The 20025-nt window shown below is 39.5% G+C and overlaps 1 protein-coding gene across 1 annotated transcript; it reads right to left on the bottom strand.

Moving 5' to 3' along the window:
• Positions 1-206: 206 nt before the first annotated feature.
• Positions 207-14036, bottom strand: LOC135741131 (calpain-2 catalytic subunit-like). The gene is made up of 21 exons (XM_065259776.1): positions 13800-14036; positions 13203-13272; positions 11628-11746; positions 11217-11350; positions 9681-9849; positions 9456-9539; positions 9273-9358; positions 6573-6647; positions 5514-5674; positions 5258-5427; positions 4715-4726; positions 4373-4584; positions 3389-3425; positions 1415-1480; positions 1263-1320; positions 1114-1178; positions 861-929; positions 679-757; positions 475-591; positions 322-380; positions 207-230 (listed from the first exon to the last, which is right to left on the bottom strand). Exons 1-21 carry the CDS (start codon positions 14034-14036, stop codon positions 207-209), a joined length of 2103 nt encoding a protein of 700 aa, XP_065115848.1.
• Positions 14037-20025: the final 5989 nt, after the last annotated feature.

Here is a 20025-nt window from a genome sequence, read left to right as displayed (position 1 = left end):
GGTAAGAAACATAATTTTTTTAATCAAAGAAATGTTGTAATAAAAAATGCTAAATGAAAACTCAAATCTTTAGATTCATCACCATTAACAAATTGCATATCGAAGACAATTCAAGGTTTAGATAACACACACTTTTTACTCCATCAGCCAAACCATCCTTCTCCTGCATTGGAATTCTTCTGTTTTTGCAGGAAATTTGTGGATTTTTAATCGAGGGTCAAGCAAAGCCACTACAAAACAAAGCACATAGAGACAATAACAAAACTGTACAATATGCAAAATCATCACAATTTATAATCTGAATTAACATTTGCACTTCACCTGCTGGATATCCAGATCAATTTTCCCAGTATTCTTCTTATCGAACAATTGAAAAGTTGCTGTGTAGATAAATAAAGCAAACATTTCTGGTAGCTTGACAGATTAAGTTGGATACATGATAATCTTTCTTGTTGTAATAACAGATAAACTTACTGAAGCGCATCTCCAAGTGGATCAGGCAGCCCACAAAGTTATCAAAGTCAATGGCTTGTTGCTTATTGGCATAACGTGAGATTATCACCTGAAGTACTTCACCGTTCACTTGGAACCCTGTGGAGAAAACAATTTTTATTGTGACCACTTTTTCCATCTTCATAAACATATCTAATAGTCTGTCCTATAGACAAACAATAATACCTGCATCTTTTACTGCATCTCTCATCTCATATGAACTCATAGTGCCAGACTTGTCTGTGTCGTGTTTCTTAAAAATTTCCTGATGAGGTATTACAGAAAATAAAGTTTAGTGCTTACATCACTAAACACAATGAAGAATTTATCAGCTGAACTAGATAACCGAGTTATTTGGTGTGATTTACCAAATATTTCTGGATCTTTATCCACAGTTTGTGAAACTCCACCAGAACAAGTTTGCCACTGCCATTTTTCTGAATTTAGGGTCAAGGGTCATGATGGGGTTATGATAGTCACATGATGAAGTGACATAATTTTATATTTTAAGACTCTGATGCTTTGTATCTGATGTCTGCATAAATTTACCCAAAGATATCCTAAACAATATAAAATCCAGTAATGTATAATTTGTTCATATATCCAGTGAGGAAAGGATACGTCTAGCAGGCTGATAATGTGACGACACGTTTCCCTACTGAAACCATCAGACTTGATATCAGTTCCTTTGTGAAAACAATATAAAATGTTACTGAGAATAACAAGTGATGTGAGAATACTTAAGTTAGCTTAATTGTGATTTTTTTTACTTTCAGACACAAATTTTTTCAGCAACTGCTGTAGCTCCTTCACAGACACCTCTGAGTCCTGAATAGAAAAGACAAAATTACACCTCAACATTACTGTGATCAATATTGTGTAAACAAATAAAACAGTGATAAAAAAATAAAACGTAACTCACATTTCCAGCAAATTGCATAAAAAGCTCTTTACAACTTGGGTCCACTTCACTGTCAGAAATGTGATCCTGAGAGAATTAAAATGATATTAAATATTGTACATAATGTATACATTTTATCCAATAATTTGGTTTGTTTAATTCAGAAGAAATAGAAAAGAGTATGATTTAGTATATTTATGTGAATAGTTGGTATATATCTTTTATAAAATAAAATTTGTTTACAAGGTTAAGTACTTACAGCGGGGAAAATCAGTATTTGACACATCAGCATTTTTATCTGTAAGAGGATTTCTAAGTGGGCTATTTCCACCAGATGTAGCCATCAAGCCAAATATCATACAAAGAAATCAGAACATTTAAGTATACAAGTTGAGTCATAATAAATAAACTGAAATGACACAGGGTATAAGTATTGAACACATGAAGAGAACAAGGTGCAAAATGGCATAGAATGCCAGGAGATCACCTGAAATCTGTCAGTATTGATAGAGAAACACTGCCCCTATCAGTACTAATTGATATCAGCTGCTTTAGTCCTAAATGATGGCCTATAAATGCTTCTTATTACTCAGGAGACACACAGAAAAGACTTCATGATGGGTAAAAGCAAAGAACTCTCTCAAGATCTTCGTAATCTTATCGTTGAAAAGCATTTTGATGGGAATGATTATAGGCACATTTCCAGAATACCCCATTATCCATTTCCATTATCCGGAAAGGGAAAAAGTATCACTTCACCATAAACCGGCATTGATCAGGTGCTCCAAGCAAGATCCCTGTCCGAGGAGTCCAAAGAATAATCAGGAGAGCCAAAAACCACTCGGGCAGAATTTCAGGAAGACCTTGCATCAGCAGGTAATATTGTTTCAAAGAAAACTATAAGCAATGCACTAAACCGCCATGGCATCCATGCACGCTCAACACGCAAGACTCCATTGCTGAACAAAAAGCATGTTAAGGGCCCAGTTAAAGTTTGCGAAAGAGCATTTGGAGAAGCCTGTGGATTATTTGGGAAACTATAGTATGGTTAAATAAAAGCAAAATGAAACTTTTTGGCAGTCATTTTACACACCATCCTTGGAGAAGAAATGGCACTGCCCACTACCCCAAGAACACTATACAAACAGTTAAGTTTGGGGGTGGAAGCATCATGGTTTGGGGTTGCTTTTTTAGCAAGGGGTACTGGCAGACTTCATATTATTGAAGGCAGAATGAATGGAGAAATGTACCAGGACATTCTGGATAAAAATCTGCTGCCATCTACCAGAAAGCTGAAAATGAAAAGAGCGTGATCAAAGCAAGACAATGATCCCAAACACATGGCCAAGGAAACAATAAAGTGGTTTCAAAGAGAGAAAATCAAGTTGCTTGAATGGCCCAGTCAATCACCTGACCTAAATCCCATAGAAAATCTATGGAGAAGAACTGAAGATTAAAGTTCATAAAAGAGGCCCAAGAAACCTTCAAGATGTAAAGACCATTTGTGTGGAAGAATGGGCCAGAATCACTCCTGAGCATTGCAGACGACTGGTCTCTCCATACATGAGGCGTCTACAAGCTGTAATCACCAACAAAGGCTTTTCTACAAAGTATTAAATAAAATGTGTTCAATACTTATTCCATGTGTCATTTCACTTTATTTATTATGACTCAACTTGTATACTTAAATAACAAACTTTCTTTGAATGAATTCAATATTTGACTTGATGGCTACACCTGGTGGAAATTTTGTGTCAATAGCATACTTAGAAATGTCCTTACTGATAAAAATGCTGATGTGTCAAATACTTATTTTCCCCGCTGTAAGTCCAGTGTTAAATGTATAATGCTGGTGTAGGGTATCACCAGGTCTGAATGTAAAATCTTTTGTTTAAAACTGTTGTAAATCAATAATATCTTGTCACACTAGAGAACAGTTACATGCCACCCTGGTTTCTTCCTTACACACTATTTGTATTTAATAGATTCATTTACCTTTATAATATTTGCAGTGATATTAACATCCATTGGGCTGCATGGAAAAAACAAGAGAAATATCCATCATGCATTTGTAAGCAATAATTACAATTTGGGACTTTGGGTTTTAAGTTGAAGTCAAGTTCATGTATAAGGACAGATATTGATGTTATCGTGAGGCAGGCCCGGTGCCACAAGTGGCCAAGAGAGGGCATTGCACGCTCAGATATGAATTTTGCCCTCCATTTTTGGTATTCATTGCAAGGTTTAAAAATGAGGCTTAAAAAAGATAACTATAAACTGTATTGCGTGTTTAGAAGACTGACTGAAATGAACTAAAATTTAAAGAAAATTGTGTGCGTCTAATGTAATGCAGCTCAGTGTTAAAGGTCAGCGGGGAGTCATGACTTGTACGGCGACGAGTCATGAAAGTTCATCGACGAAGTCCCAAGGATGACAGCAGCAATGAAAGTGTTATTAATATGACAAAGTACCGTATTTTACGATCTATATAAGCCGCGTTTTTTTTTTTCAAAATTACCCATTTTCATAATAAATCTTTGAAAATCAAATTATGGATTTGAATTTTTTATGTTTTTATAACCTAAAGATGCTATGTGAAAGTTTGTAACAGAAAATAGTGGTTTTCATCTTGTTACTTTTTTTTACCATTTTTACCGAAATTAGTAAAAATTGATTTATTGCGTTTTGGAACCAAACTCTTCATATACACAGGAATTAATGAAAACTAACCTAGAAACAGGTGAGGATGATTACTTAAACAGATAAGGAACGGGTGATAATGATATGGGGCAAGACTGTGACAGCTATTATCCACATTATGACTTTGCGAATATGCATTATGATATAAGTTCAGTAGGTTTGAGATACACTGCATGTTAATGAGGATATTTAATGCAAAAACAAAATTTCTTTAGCACACGCACATATTGAAATAAGCACTTGGCAGGATCATAGGATTAAAAAAACATTTGGACCAACCTGGCGGCCGCCTCTTTCTCTGTAAACACACGCAGTATAAAACTTCCTTGGCGATTGGGCTCAAAAGTGGAGGGGATGATGACATATTCTCCAGGAGGCAACTTAAAGCGCTCGCTTCTCTCTCGCAGGTTGGCGAAGTTGTTGCTGCCTGGAACCTGGTTTCTACTCAGCAGCACATCCGAGCCAAGATGAACATTACTGCGACCCTTGTACTGCAAAAACATTTATAGCCACAAAACACACACACATGTGAGATGAAGATATCAAGATGGATTATATTAACAAACTTGGAAAAAATATCCTGTTACCCTAAAGTACAAAACAAATAAAGCATGTACACACCTCATCTGGAACCTGAAACACACATACAACAGGATATTACTTTTCTAATATTAAACTACAAAGTAGTAATTTTATCTGTAATGTTGGCAATAAAACTAGTTTTAGTGTTAATATCTGTGTAGTAATCGCCAGCCCATCCTCACCCCATGGCGTCAATATTTGACGCCACTTGACCATGCGTCAATATGTTACGCGGAGGGTATACCCTTCGCGTCATTTTTTGACGAACTGGGGACTTCAATACTATTGAGTCCGTTGCATTCTCTTTCCTATTTTCGTACCATTTTCTTACCATTTTCGCGTCGGTTTAGGGTTAGATTTACATAATGACATCCCTACCCAAACCTATCCCTAACCCCAATGTCAGGCGACAACTGTTTAATTTCGCGTACCTAATAGTAGTCCCCAGTTCGTCAAAAAATGACGCGAAGGGTATACCCTCCGCGTAACATATTGACGCATGGTCAAGTGGCGTCAAATATTGACGCCATGGGATGAGGATGTGTTGCAATCGCTGGCTGCATGTAACCAGTGTTGGGTTACCTGATAGATGGCAAAGCCAATGGAATTCAGAGATCGCCCAATGCGTTTATCTTTGCGGCCATCTTTCTGCATTAGTCCCACCAGCAAAGTGCAACCATCTTCTCCATCATAAGGGTCATCATCAACATCCTCAAGCTTGATCACAAACTGAGGGTTTGAACAGAACATATCTAGAGAGAGAAAAAGAGAATACATAGAAAACATATTAAAACACACATTTGTGTTGTGATGTGATCTTTTGATTGGTTTAAGATACCTCTATTGTTAATGCAGCCTCCTGCGGTGGATCCCACTATCCAGTTGCCGTCAAACTGACAGTAGTTCCAGTGACCCACCTCTTCACTGGTTAAAGTGTCTGGAGTCAGATTACAAATCTCCAGCATTGAGAAATTCTGCACAAAGTCTGAATATGCCATCCTGACAGTAAGGGAAAGAGATATGTATAAAAGGTATGCTAACTGTAGTAAAACCAAGTTTAATTGCATCCACCTGAAGTTCAGAGGTGTGTTGGATTGAGCGCAGAGTGATGGCGGAGAAAACATTCACTAACAAACTTCAGATTCCCCTGTTAACCAGAGCTATGAGAACAACCAAGGAAAAGAAGGAAACAAAGATAGAAAGCGACTGTGCCATAATAAAACTAGGATCAATATCGGTCCGGCATTTGAAATCTGGAGGAATCTACGAGATTTTAAAGGGTTCAAGCTGGATGCAGAGCTTGCCACATTTCTTCTCAACCATTGATTGTATTTCTGAGTGTTATGTAAGTAATCTAAGTAAGTATTCGTTCAAAAAAATAGCTCAAAGGGAGGTTGCTCGGTGTAGTGTGGGAGATGCATGAAATTGTAAACATTCGAAATCATCCCAATCCTCCAATGTTGCCGACCGCAGCTTTAACCTATAGGCTACAATTCACATGCAATATAAAATATACTAATAGATAAAATATATTGACTGTTGATAAGTAAGTACTTCACCTAATTCAATATGTACTCTCAAAGTATGCAATTTCAAATGCAGGGGGTGAGTGCCCTACTGAAAATCCAGTAAAGACCAGCATAAGCTGGAAGCTGGTTTTAGCTGGTAGTAGCTGGTCTAAGCTGGTCCTTCCAGCCTGGCAAAGCTGGCCAAGCTTAGCCACATCAGCTAAGTCCAGCTAAACCAGCTTAAAAAGTGACCAAAACACAGCTAGATCAGCTTGCTATTGTACACCAGCAATACCAGCTAAAATCCCAGTTCACCAGCTTCTGCTGGTCTTAGCTGGATTTTTCAGTAGGGTGTTGTTTTTGAGCTATTCAGTTGATAGTTTTCTTACCAGAATTCTCCATCCTCAGCTGAATAATTCAGTTTCGCTTTCTCCTCCGGTTGGACATTATTCCACTCACTGGAGCTGAGAAAGAGATTTTTGTACAAAGTTTTTATTAAGACTACACAATGACTCCGAATGGACATGTCAGGAGTAAACCTGTAAGGGATTTGGCAGTTGAACCCAAGCGCAGACGTTGATGGCACACAAAGAACAAAGCAAGATACAAAGTATGGACACAGGATATAAAATGAACGTGTACCGAACAGAAAACACAAGGACGTTAAATAAGGAGTACTAACAAGGGGGACAGGTGAACATCATGACAGGTAAGGGATCGGGAAAAAAAGTGACAAGACACGGGAAATACGTGGTTAGCATCCACAATACAGACTGCAAATTCCCCACACAAAACATTGAACTGTCAAAACCCTGCCATACTGACTAAATATGAAAAATTAAACAAGGTTTCGGCAGGATCCTGACAGTACCCCCCCTCAAGGGATGCCACCTGGTGACCCTCAAGGAGAGACACAAGACAAAACAGACTGCATACAAGACAAAAACTATGAGAACATAACAAACACTTAATGGGGCAAACAAGAAATAACAATAAATAGATTGGGGTGGTACAATAAAAATAACAAACAAGGGAGGGGGGGTAATGGAACAACACAGTTTATGGGGAACCTCCAGGTTGGGTGGGACTGGGTGAGATTTTTGGTTTCTGGGGTGAAAGTTAGGACTTGGGGCGAGGAGAATGAGTAGGCTTGATGGGGGGGCTTAGGAGAAATAAGTTCAGAGGGAATAAACTGTGGCAGGACTGAGGAAGGAATGACTGGGGGCACCAAAGGAGGCACGGCAGGGTTTAAGGGTTAAGTGGGATCAGGAAATGGGAAAGGTGAGGGTGAGCTGAAAACAGAGGGTGGTCCGTGGCTCTTCGGGACAGGAGATGAGCAGCTGGATGGCATTGAGACCTGGAGGATCAGGAGGAAGGGCAGGGTGATGAGGGTGTGGCAGACGGTGAAGACAAAACAGGAACCAGAACAGGAGCACTGCGGCTGGCAGCGGAGGTGAGACAGGCGCCAAGACAGGGGGCACCTCGGCTGGGAACGGAGGAGAGACACGAGCTAAGAAAGGGGAGGCTGCAGCTGGCTGGAGAGCTGAGACAGGGGAGGCTGCAGCTGGCTGGAGAGTTGAGACGGGGGAGGCTGCAGCTGGCTGGAGAGCCGAGACAGGGGGTTCTGTGGCTGACAGTGATGCCGACGCTCCCTTTTTCCGTTTCTTCTTCCGTGGCCGCGGTGCTGATAGAGAGGCAGTAGAGATGGGCACTGCGGAGGAAGCGACAGGCTCAGTGGAGGACCCTTCGGAAGTTGACTTCTACGAAACCCTCCGCTCGCGTTTCCCCCGCAGGCTGATGACTTGAACACGCTGAGACGGAGAGCGCAGATCCCTCCTGCGTCAACACTCTGATGACAAGTCCCTCTGGAATGGAAGGCAGTGGGCTGACCTTAGCCTGGGGGGATGCCCTCTCACCCCGGGACTGTTGCCGTTGAGTCAACCATCTCCCAATAGGGAAGAGAAACCAGGCACTCCCGTTCCAGAACTGGCAGAGGAATGTTGAGTCCGGCCACCAGGTATTCACTGGCCAGAAAGTCGGGATAGCTCCCCTTACTCTTCTGAACGGCCAAGTCGTAATCATGGAGAGAGAGAGTCTCCTCCTGGGATGGAAATAGGCTGTTTCCCGCAAGGGTCTGGGATGGTCCTTTGCACGCTGCATGATGGGACAGTCTGCTGGGTTCAGGTGTGACACGTTCATTATGTGAGGGATTTGGCAGGTGAACCCAAGCGCAGGCTTTGATAGCACACAAAGAACAAAGCAAGATACAAAGTATGTACACAGGATACAAAACAAACGTGTACTGAACAGAAAACACAAGGACTTTAAATAAGGAGAACTAAAGAGGGGAACAGGTGAAAATCATGACAGGTAAGGGATTGGGGGTAAAAAGTGACGAGACATGGGATATACGTGGTTAGCATCCACAATACAGACCACGCATTCCCCACACAAAACATTCTACTGTCAAAACCCTGCCATACTGACTAAACATGAAAAATGACACAAGGTTCCGGCAGGATCCTGACAAAACCAAGATAAAAGTTGATTCGATATTTGACTTTTGTCAGATATTCAGCCTCGGAAATTTTCAATAGATTATTTAGAAGCTGCTATAGATAACTTATTTCAGTTAAAAATCAACCTATTTATCAACCAAACACGTAAATTGAACAGGCTAGCAAGTGCACGTCATTGCGTCAATGAAAGGTGAGCTTTCGGCACTGCGCGCATAGGATTGTGGGTATATGGGATATTTCAAGAATGAAGGACTCAGTCCTTGGCTGAAATTCCGAGGATCCTCGACAATGGAACAGTCCTTCGACAGACGTCAATGACGTAGCATCCTCAAAATTATGGCTTCCGAGGACCCTGCCTTGCCATTGAGAAACGGCTCACGTTTCCCATTCCATGCAGCCTTTGGAGGACGCACCCTTCGAATTTGGATGCAGCTTTTAAGGTGGACTGAAACAAATTAACTACCTTCTGTGTTCAGTTTCCAGAATAGCCCATTTTAATACAGTTATTCTCATCCACTTGTGTTTTATTTATGTTTTTTTATCTAACCAACAAGTTAGGAATAAACTCACTTGTCACTCCATGCACCCATCCACTCCTTATGACCCCACGGGTTTCTAAGACGCACCAGCTGCACCGGACATCCGAGGCAATGAACCTGAATTTAAGAGGGAATCAGCAGGACTCTTTCCAGTTATACTTCATATTTCAGCATTGTAGTAAGTTTTACCATAGCTTTACAAACATTATCTCACCTCCTCTGCACCAGTGACAGAGTATGCATGTCCTTTTACCAGCTTTAGGCTGGTCACTGCCTCCATTTCATTTGCACTGGTAGCCTAGAAAGCAGGACAAATAATACAAGTTTGAGCTGTTTTCAGCAGGATAAAATGGTTTTGATTTAATAAAAGTTATGTTGTCATTGCCTTTATGCTATCACCAAAGTAACATAAACCCAGAAGTTAAATATAAATACTCACATCAATTGAGCACCCAAGCAGGGAGCCCAACCCAAGTGCTTTCTGAATGATCTTAAACAGATGTTGAGGGGCTTCACTCAGCTTATAGATCTCAGCAATACCTCCTGTAAAGTCCTCAAAACCTTCAGTGCTGAGGCCACCATTCAGAGCTTCATACGAGCCGTTGAGCCTTTAAAATATATTGACATTAATGCATTTGTCAAGCTTTTATCCAAAGTGACTTAACCAAAGATATCCCATTCTATCAGTATGTGTGTTTGCAACATGTTATCAATTCCATGCACACTGTGGCTGTGTCCGAATTAGCTCCCTATACTCTTATTCACTATTCAGAGCAGTGGTTACTAGGGGTGGCACGGTCCATGAAAAAAATCCGAACCGTTCGGTTCGCTTGTCTCGGTTCGGAGCGCGTGTGTACCGCACGGTTCAACGGTTCATGGCATGCGCAATGTAGTCTCATGCCCTGTATGTGACCTCAGATAGCGTGTTTCCCTTTCGCGCGAAAGAAGAGGTGACTGGTTTGGAGTATAAATACTGCAGGTTATGTTACGTGTAGAAATGGCAAGTGGGAGAGAAATGGAAGTCTGCCCGCAGTTGGAGGATGCGCCAGCGTCGTATAAGTTTGGTGTGTGGAAACATATTTTTATTTCATGTTACTTATGATGACAGCGGAAATAAAACAATAGATTGAACTGCAGTCTATGGGTTGAATATGCTCCAACAGCCACAGGAGATCGCCTTCTCTCCGACCATTTATCTAATCTGAGGTACTGACAACAATGTTTTACGTCTTTTCATATTCAGCGCTATTTTTAGCCTTTCATTGATAAAATTAAAGCGGCTGATTTCCGCGTAGTTTCATTTTGCTAGCGTGTGAAAGTTGCGCGATCTTATTTCAGAAATTGCCCCTCAAAGTAATCAGAAGTGGTCAAAAGTGGACAAAAGAGACTTAAAGAGATTTTAATATTACAGGTGCAAAGGTTATGTTTCTCTCTCGTCCACATAAACTCTCAGTATTAAAGCAGCCTCTCATAAATCTGAGGAGCTACACTGAAGTTGGCATTTTAATAAATGCAAGTTATATTTGTGTGCTAAAAGTGCACATAAAGTTTATGTAGATGGCAATACACATTCTCTTTTTTGCCAATTAAATGAAAAGCATGTTGAAATCATCAATGTCTTCCCTCTTGCTCTATCAAAATCTCATCTGGCTTTCCTCAGAGATGGTCCAATGTGCTTAAAGTCAAATTCAGTTTGTGCATGATTACATGATATAACTTTTTTTAATACTGTATCCTAAATTATGGATAATTAATACATTAATAAGATAATACATTTCTGGAGTGTTAAAAATTTAAAGAAAAAATAACAACAAGAACCGTACTGAACCGTGAACCGTGACCATAGAACCGTGATACGAACCGAACCGAGGGTTTTGTGAACCGTGCCACCCCTAGTGGTTACCCATCATTTTAAATATTTTTCATTGTATAAACACATGACTTGTACCTCTCTATATCTCATACACACACTCACTTTGCATAGGCCTTCTCCAGCAGGGCGCTCCAGAACTCTGAACCCTCTGCTGAACGAACAAACAGCAGTCGTCCATTTCTGGTAGGCAGACTGTCATCAACGACAACATCCACCCATTCACCATACTGCCATAACTACAGAAAGCAGATCAGCATCAGTTGACCCTCTTTTATTGTCATATTTTGAACCAAACTCGTCTCTGTGTTAGGTATAGAAACACACAAAGATTCTTGTTTCATTCGTTTAGGAACCTATCATTTCAAATCGCACGAGTGCAGTCAGGTTTCTCAGGATTCAAAATATAATAAAGCCACACTACGCTTGTGGGTTTTGGATATTTTAATGCAAATATCTTACAAATGGTTGGTTGCAGATTTATAGACCTCACTGGATGTTCATGACAAATCTGACCTGAAAGTGAAAGATGCCGGCGTAACCGTCCGAAAAGCTCTGATCAGGTGGAACAACACGCTCCAGAATGTTGTGGTTTAGAGTCAAAGAGGCAATGGCTGCCATAAGCCAACAGTCACCTGCACAGAGAACAAAAGTCATGAGATAGAGACTTCTTTTGTTTATTCCTTATTTAGCTGATGCTTTATGTTTGTGCTTTTACAAACGGACCTTTACAATTCTTAAAGAGCACCTATTGTCCGATTCCCGTTTTTACGTTTGCTTTGGTGTGTAAGTGTGTATTAGTACATGTTAATGATATGCAAAATGTACAAACCCCAAAGTAAACGATGATATAAGTTATCGTCTCCAACGTAAATTTCAATTTTTGGACAACAACAAACACATGGATTAAAGGCAACAGTTTACTTCATGGTATTGGTGATGTAGACAAGACCGACATTATCATAATTCCTCCTGCTTAGCCTGTAAGTTAACTCTTGTCAGCAACCAAGGACCTTATCATACACCCGGCGCAATGCAGTGCAATGCACGTCACAAGTGTCTTTTGCTAGTTTTAACTCGGCGCAACAATCATTTTCACGTTTAGCACCACGTTGTTTAAATAGCAAATGCATTTGCGCCCAATTTTGCACCTAATGGGCATTCTGGTCTGAAAACGAGGTGTGTTCAGGTGCATTGTTGGCGCGTTGCTATTTTGAGGCAACTAAAATAGACTACGCCATTGACCAACTAAAACCTGCTCTAAAGTTTAAAGTCAGTGGTGCAATATTGTTTTTGTTATTTGATGAGCGTGTTAGTAGTAATATGTGCCTATAAAAGGGACGACAACGCGGGTTTGCTTATCATACACATGGATGCGCAGCAGCACAAAAAGCTTTTAAATATGAAAAATGAAAGCATTTAAATTTAAAAGATTATTATTTAGTATCTTGGACATTAATGAGGACCGATTATGAGACGTTAGAAGGCGTAAAGAGCTACATCACCTGTAGCCTGGTAATTCAATGTTTTGCTTTAGACAAATGCATCTATTTTTAAATGTTTTTTAAATGCTACCCCACGGATTTATTGGATTATTATTGATGGCTTTGTCCCTTTGGTTTATTAAAGCAACACTATGTAGTTTTTTTTACCTTTAAATAATGTCTCTAAAATTATTTCAGTGATAGAACGACTTTTAACTGGACACATTGTACTGTTGCTGCAACCTGAGCAGCCTCCTAGCTGCTACAAGCACACTCTGAAAGTGGCGGTGGGGGGTAGGAAACACAGCCTCGCCCCTCCCCCTGCCTGCAGAAGAGTGTCTGATACCAGGCACTGTTGCGCTTTTCAACCACATGGGGGAGCTGTAAGTCATTTTTACATGGAAACTACATAGTGTTGCTTTAATATGAATTTTAGATTCATTGTTAACACAAGGTAGGGGCTTTCTGCAAATGTAATTGACGAAAGTGTATTAGTTCGGTTGATTTTCCCCCATAAAATATCAGGTTGTAAATGTGCATGTGGGATCACTATGTGACTATTCTGGTAACCAGTCTCCCTAAACCATGACATGTATCTTAAGTTTACCCAATTCCCCTTGGCAGATGTCAGTCCGCTTGGCACCATCCACAATAAACTGAGGGTTTGCACACAACTCCTTTAAAAGAGTAAAGATTAAAACACAATTACAACTTTTTGTGCCTAATGGCGAACATGAATAACAATCTTATATTTGCTTTTATCAAACAGCCTACATAAATAGTTAAAAAAAACTTTTGTTGATTAAACCCAAATTCACATCACATGGTATCTAACTATTCAACTATTTTATTACAACATATGAATCGAAACATGGAATTTGACTAGAAAGAATCAAAATTAATACAATTCAAATTACTTTCAATCGCGTTTTCAGGTCACTGAATCAGACACAACAAGAAAATGAAAGTAAACAAGTAAATGAAAACAATGGGTAAGTTTATTGAGATAACAGCATAATAGATGAAGGTAAATGACAGCTGCTGATTGGCAGATATAGCACAAGGCAACATAAAGCTGGAGTTGTAATTATAGATGTGCTTTTCTTGCAGTGTTAGATGATGTGTAAGTCTGCTTTGAGGACCGTTTCCAAAAATCCTGTATATCATATAAACATATACACAACACATTAAAAGTTTACATTACCTTTGGTCTTTTCCACTCCACTGCTTGTGCCTTGGAGGAATTTGGTCCCAGTTCATTGTAGCCCAGAGACTCAGAACCCGCAGGGAAGGTCGGATCACAAAACAATGTGTTTTTCTCCAAACATTCACGTTTCAGACTCTCGTAGTCCTGTTGGTTAAATTGTATCGGTTTCTTGTTTGTCCCAACACCGTCTTCTCTATCCTGCCTTTTAGCAAGAACCTCTGCAATGTTGCTCATTCTGCCTATTTATCAAATGTGTTTGAATAAAATCAGCGAATGCAGTGTAGTGTGTGAGTGGTTATATGGGCACAGATTGCTGGTTTTTAAGTGTGAGGTCTGCCATAGAAATGGTGAGGGGGCGGAGTCACCCTCACCTGTGCAAAGAAACATTTATATCAGATATGAAACATTTCGCTGAAGTTTGAAAACATTTATTGGTCCTGATTGTTTTTTTATATATTTAAAATAAATGAGGAAAAAAATTACTTATACAATAACGGTACAATATGCGGGTAATTACTATGCTGAAAAAAGAAAGTAACATCTTAAATTTGATTTGTTAACAAACACTGAGAGGAGGGGGAGAAGGAAGATGGTCATCTCTTCCCTAGAATTTTGTTGAAACTTGTGGGATCTTTATTTTGATCTAGCATTGAGTACACTGGAAAGAAGCTGATTATCATTTAAACTACAATGTTATGATTTAATTATTCCTTTCTGTATTTTATATAAACATATATATATATATATATATACCGTCTGGCACCAACAACCATGCCAGATTCAGAGTCACCCTTTCTTAACTATTATGTACTTCACAATCACTAAAGTAGTGATTTATGATTATATATTGATTAAACCCTGAGACTGCTTTTGTGGAAAATGTCAAGCAGCTGATGAATGTTTTTTTTTTTAAAGAGATGATGACCATGGTTTGGTTATTAAGAAAAGCTTATGGTGTGAATGATTATTTTTTTATTGGTTTATAAGCTGTCGGATCCTTTTTGTGGCTGATGTCTTGTGGCTGAGAAGTGTTTTAAACAAAAAGATAGTAATAAAAGCTTTTATTGATTGCAGCTATAACATCAAATAACTGCTGTTTGAATAGATAACATTTAAATTGTAAAGGAGCTTTACACAGAAAGCAGGTGATCAGATTTATAACCACTTGGGTATAACCACTGACTCCAATGCCCTGAGACAGGAGAACTGGTGACCTCGCTATACCTCTCCAGATGTTTTTATGTTATGTTTTATATGTTGTGTCTCATGAAAAGGGTGAGGAGGATGATTTTCATCTCTTCCCAAGAATGTTTATGAAATCATTATTTAGATCTAGCCCTGAATTCGCTGGAAACCTTTTTTAAAAATCCTTTTAGGGCTTTGCATGGATATGGATGTCTCTTTCTAGATTTTTTTATTACCCTGCCATCCAAGCGACAACTCACGACTTGTCTCAGCTGCTTATTTTTCTTTTGTGCTTTGATCCAAGCCGTCGCACTTCACCGCAAGTTATCAAAAGCCATTGTTACTTCTGGCTGGTACAACCTTTCTTAACGCACAAATATGTAAATATTTGTATATATAAACAAAAAAAATAGGGTGAAGCAAATCCTTACAGAAGAAAATCCAATTTTCCTAGAGAGTTATTTGGAGTATTGGCGTCTCACTTGTCCTATTAGGTTTTGGAGGTTGGGAATGTAAACTGGAACTGTCTGCTACCTTATCACATACACTGTAAACAAGGTCGGATTTATCTTTTTTTTTGTGACATAGTTAAAAGGCATTTTTGGCCCCCGTATCAATTTTACAACAACCACAAAAAAGCAAACAAAAAAAGGTTTATCAGATTTAAAGTTGAGCAAAATCTTTACAGAGCACTATTCACATAGCGTAACATAAAATTTCTGTCCCAAATTAACGTTAATGTACAAACGGACTTGACTGCAAGATACATTGTTCTGATGATTCAGTCAGATCTCCCGAGAATCTGTACATATTTGAAGAAATGGCTAATTAAAAACACCTAACCCCAACGTCCCAGGGAACATAACTTTGGACCACTCAGCAACAGTCCAGTCTTTTTTGAAGGCGAGACACTTCTGAAGCTGTCTGTTGTTCAAGAGTGGCTTGACACAAGTAATGCAACAGGTCTTGCATACGTCAGTGTGTTGTAGTTCTTGAAGCACTGACTCCAGCTCCCCCACATTTTTTTATGGGTTTAGTTTCACAATCCTCTCCAGGGTGCGGTTATTGCTTGTTCCCCTTTTTTCTACCACATCTTTTCCTTCCCTTCGCCCCTCTTTATTAATGTCTTGGACACAGAGCTCTGTGAACAGCCGGCCTCTTTTGCAATGACCTTTTGTGTCTTGTCCTCCTTGTGCAAGGTGTCAAAGGTTGTATTTTGGACAACTGTCAAGTCAGCAGTCTTCCTCATGATTGTGTAACCTATAGATCTAGACTGAGAGATGATTTAAAGGCCTTTGCAGGTGTTTTGAGTGAATTAGCTGATTAGAGTGTGGCACCAGGTGTCTCCAATATTAAATCTTTTTATAATATTCTACTTTTCTGAGATACTGAATTTGGGATTTTCCTTAGTTGTCTGTTATAATCAATATCACAGTTAATAGAAATAAACATTTGAAATATATCAGTCTGTGTGTAATGAATGACTATAATATACAAGTTTCACTTTTTGAATGGAATTAGTGAAATAAATCAACTTTTTGATGATATTCTAATTATAATGACCAGCACTTGAATTTCTTGTTTTAATCATTCCTCTGTAATAGTTCTTGTTTATTTTTGTGCATTATAAAGGCTATTATAAAACATTTATGCCAATAATGTAGTTTGAAGTTAAACCAACAACATACAGTACATTGTCAAACTTTGTATCCCATAGTATGCATGCCTCTTGCATATATTATCTGGAAAATGCACTAACACCTAATTTAGATTAAAAAAACCTGAACAAACAATATTGAATCATTTTAAAGAAAGGCATTAAAGGGGACAGAGAATGAAAAACCATTTTTACCTTTTCTTTGTTGAATAATGGTAGTCTACCCGCATTCATGAACATACAAAAAGTGCTAGACATGCTAAACATCTCAGTCTCATAGTAATTCCTCTTTTAGAAATGTCAGCCAGAAAACGGCCCAATCTGAAAAACTGATGCTTATGACATCACAGGCATCTCACTGCCCCTCCACTTTAAAATAATTGGCTACATTTTTTGAGTGGCAGCAAAGTCAGCCAATCAGTAATGAGATTGCAAGTTAAGCCAGTGGGGGGAGCCAAATAGGTGCAAAACCACTTGTTTAAAATCCCCCACCCTAATAGAGCTATCTGAGAGAGGGTTTTAGGAAGCTTATAAGGCATTAAAGACCTAAACAAAAAAAGGTTTTGTCTACATGTCACATCACAGGGGATACATACCCCGTTCAATCATTCTATGTCACCTTTAACATAGTATAGAGTCATACAAGGAATTTATTTTTATCATATTATAGGAAAATGTTAGACAAGATATGCTTGAGTGTTATTGGCTGTGCTAAGAGACTTACTTTGTTTATGCAGTGGCGTGTTTACCATTTTGGTGGCCCTTTGCAAAGTCCAAGAACCGGGGCCCCCCATGCCCCAGCATTGCCCAAGGTTTTTCATTTGAATTGCACAACAATAATATTCAGTATAAACTTAAGTGAGATATATAAACCTGGTTTATTTTGTTTTACACTGCTTAAAATAACACTAAATTGTTAGTTTGGTATGACAAAAATTCTTGGTTTAAAAAAATGTTTCATGCCCCTCTCAGATATATCTTTTGCTTGCAAATGTATTATAGGAGGTATTTAAAACAATGTAATCAAAACTGCAACTTCAGTGTCTGAAATCTTACTAAAAAAAAAACTAAATGAGGAAAAAGAGGAAGCATTAGATTAAGATTCATACTGATCTAACAAACTGAACTAACAAACACCAGCAAACAACATTGTAAGTTGGTTATTGCTTGAATTTATGGATGGGAATCACATAAAACTCTTATGTTCATATTGCAAAAACAAACTTACTGTGAGATACAACAAGCATATAGACTAGACATACACTAAAGATGATATTTTAATGACAATGATGAGATACAGAATATGATTTAGGTATTTTCGACGTGATTTAAACCCCATGCGTGGTGTCTTTATCATGTTTATACCTGTGCGAGTGTGGAACAAAATATGCGTGTCTGTCATCAAACCAAACCACCAATCACAAGTGTGAAGCCCAAAGTCTTTAAAGTAAACTTGACCATCGAGTGAATGTTGTGCAGTTACGTGAGCATAGAGAGAGTCGAGCGAGCGCTCATTCCAGCACTTGTGTGGCTGCATTTGTGCGCGATGAGCAGAGGTGAGCTTTCCCATAGAGTTTCGCTCATGAAGTAGCCTATATGTGCCCTCGCGAGGATGAGCGCAAATATTATTCTACGTGCATACTCGCACATCTCTCGCTCGCGCGTGCTTTATCCGTACCTTAGATTCGGGGTCTGAATAAACGTGACATTCTTTTCGCACACCTTGTGGCCAGTAGGGGGCCCCCTAAGCCCGCGAGGCCCCACGCAATTGCGTGGTTTGCGTGGTGGGTAAATACGCCACTGTGTTTATGAACAACATAAACCAGTTAAAATAAGTTTGTCAACACAAACTTAAATTTGACTTGAGAAAGCCTATTCTGAGTTTTGAAGGCAATGCAGACACAGACAGACAGACAGATGACAGATAGGTAGAGATAGATTGGCAGACAGACATATATAGACAGACAGATAGGATGAACAGACAGACAGACAGATAGATGGATAGATTGCACAGAAGAACAAACAGAAATAGATGGACGGACAGACAGACTTTCTCAAGTACAGCACACAACTTAGATTTAAAGAACTTATGGTCCAGCCATACAAAGTGGGCCTCTTCTCTGAATTTGGGCTTGCTGACAACATCCCTGAAAAACTTGCACACCATTACACCACCAGCCTGCACAGTGGTAACAAGGCATGATGGATCAATGTTCTCATTCTGTTTAGGCCCAATTCTGACTCTACCATCTGAATGTCTCAACAGAAATCGAGACTCATCAGATCAGGCAACATTTTTCCAGTCTTCAACTGTCCAATTTTGGTGAGCTTGTGCAAATTGTAGCCTCTTTTCCTCTTTGTAGTGGAGATGAGTGGTACCCGGTGAGGTCTTCTGCTATGGTAGCCCATCCGCCTCAAGGTTGTGGGTGTTGTGGCTTCACAAATGCTTTGCTGCATACCTCGGTTGTAACGAGTGGTTATTTCAGTCAAAGTTGCTCTTCTATCAGCTTGAATCAGTCGGCCCATTCTCCTCTGACCTCTAGCATCAACCATAAGGCATTTTCACCCACAGGACTGCCGCATACTGAATGTTTTTCCCTTTTCACACCATTCTTTGTAAACCCTAAAAATGGTTGTGCGTGAAAATCCCAGTAACTGAGCAGATTGTGAAATACTCAGACCGGCCCGTCTGGCACCAACAACCATGTCACGCTCAAAATTGCTTAAATCATCTTTCTTTCCCATTCTGACATTCAGTTTGGAGTTCAGGAGATTGTCTTGACCAGGACCACACCCCTAAATGCATTAAAGCAACTGCCATGTGATTGGTTGAACCTTGGTGCGGTTCGTTTGGGCAGGTGAGAATGCAGCAATTGGACTCTGGTGCGCACCAAAAGCGGACCAAACAAGCGGACCTGAGACTCGGTACGCTTTCAAACGAACTCTAGAGCGGTTCGTTTGTGGTGAGAACACGATCCGAGATTAAACCGTCCTAACTGCAAAAGTACTGCACATTTTGGACTAAACCAGCTGCCGTAGTCAGCTGCGCAGTGCAATATCAGATGAGGAAGTGTTTGTTGACAGTTTCGATTACCAATATTAGCACAATGACAGATTGCGGACATATCTGGAGTTGCGAGGAGGTGCGGTGTCTTCGCCGTTTACAGTGCATTAAAACGTCGTTTTCAAGCCGCATCCACAATTAATTCTGAAAATGAACGGTTTGTCTAGACGGTTTGTTTATTTTTGTTTACTTCCGGGCTTCCGTTGGAATTTCACGCACGTTGATTCTGACTAATCGAGAAGCAGTTTAGGAAATACGTTCAAAGACATGTGGCCAATGAGTGATGTGGATCTTATCACATGACTGAATTTTGGTTG

This window comes from Paramisgurnus dabryanus, chromosome 24, assembly GCF_030506205.2.
Source record: "Paramisgurnus dabryanus chromosome 24, PD_genome_1.1, whole genome shotgun sequence".
Lineage (NCBI taxonomy): Eukaryota > Metazoa > Chordata > Actinopteri > Cypriniformes > Cobitidae > Paramisgurnus > Paramisgurnus dabryanus.
Note: the sequence above shows the minus strand (reverse complement) of the source record. Positions and strands in the feature narration are given on the sequence as shown.

Excerpts from the sequence above, each read along its gene's own strand:
- LOC135741131 (XM_065259776.1), bottom strand. The coding sequence starts at position 14,036 with ATGAGCAACATTGCAGAGGTTCTTGCTAAAAGGCAGGATAGAGAAGAC. Across the intron at positions 5,675-6,572 it reads GCTGAGGATGGAGAATTCTG|GATGGCATATTCAGACTTTG; the intron begins GTAAGAAAACTA and ends CCTTACTGTCAG. Across the intron at positions 1,179-1,262 it reads GAAAAAATTTGTGTCTGAAA|GAACTGATATCAAGTCTGAT; the intron begins GTAAAAAAAATC and ends GTTTTCACAAAG.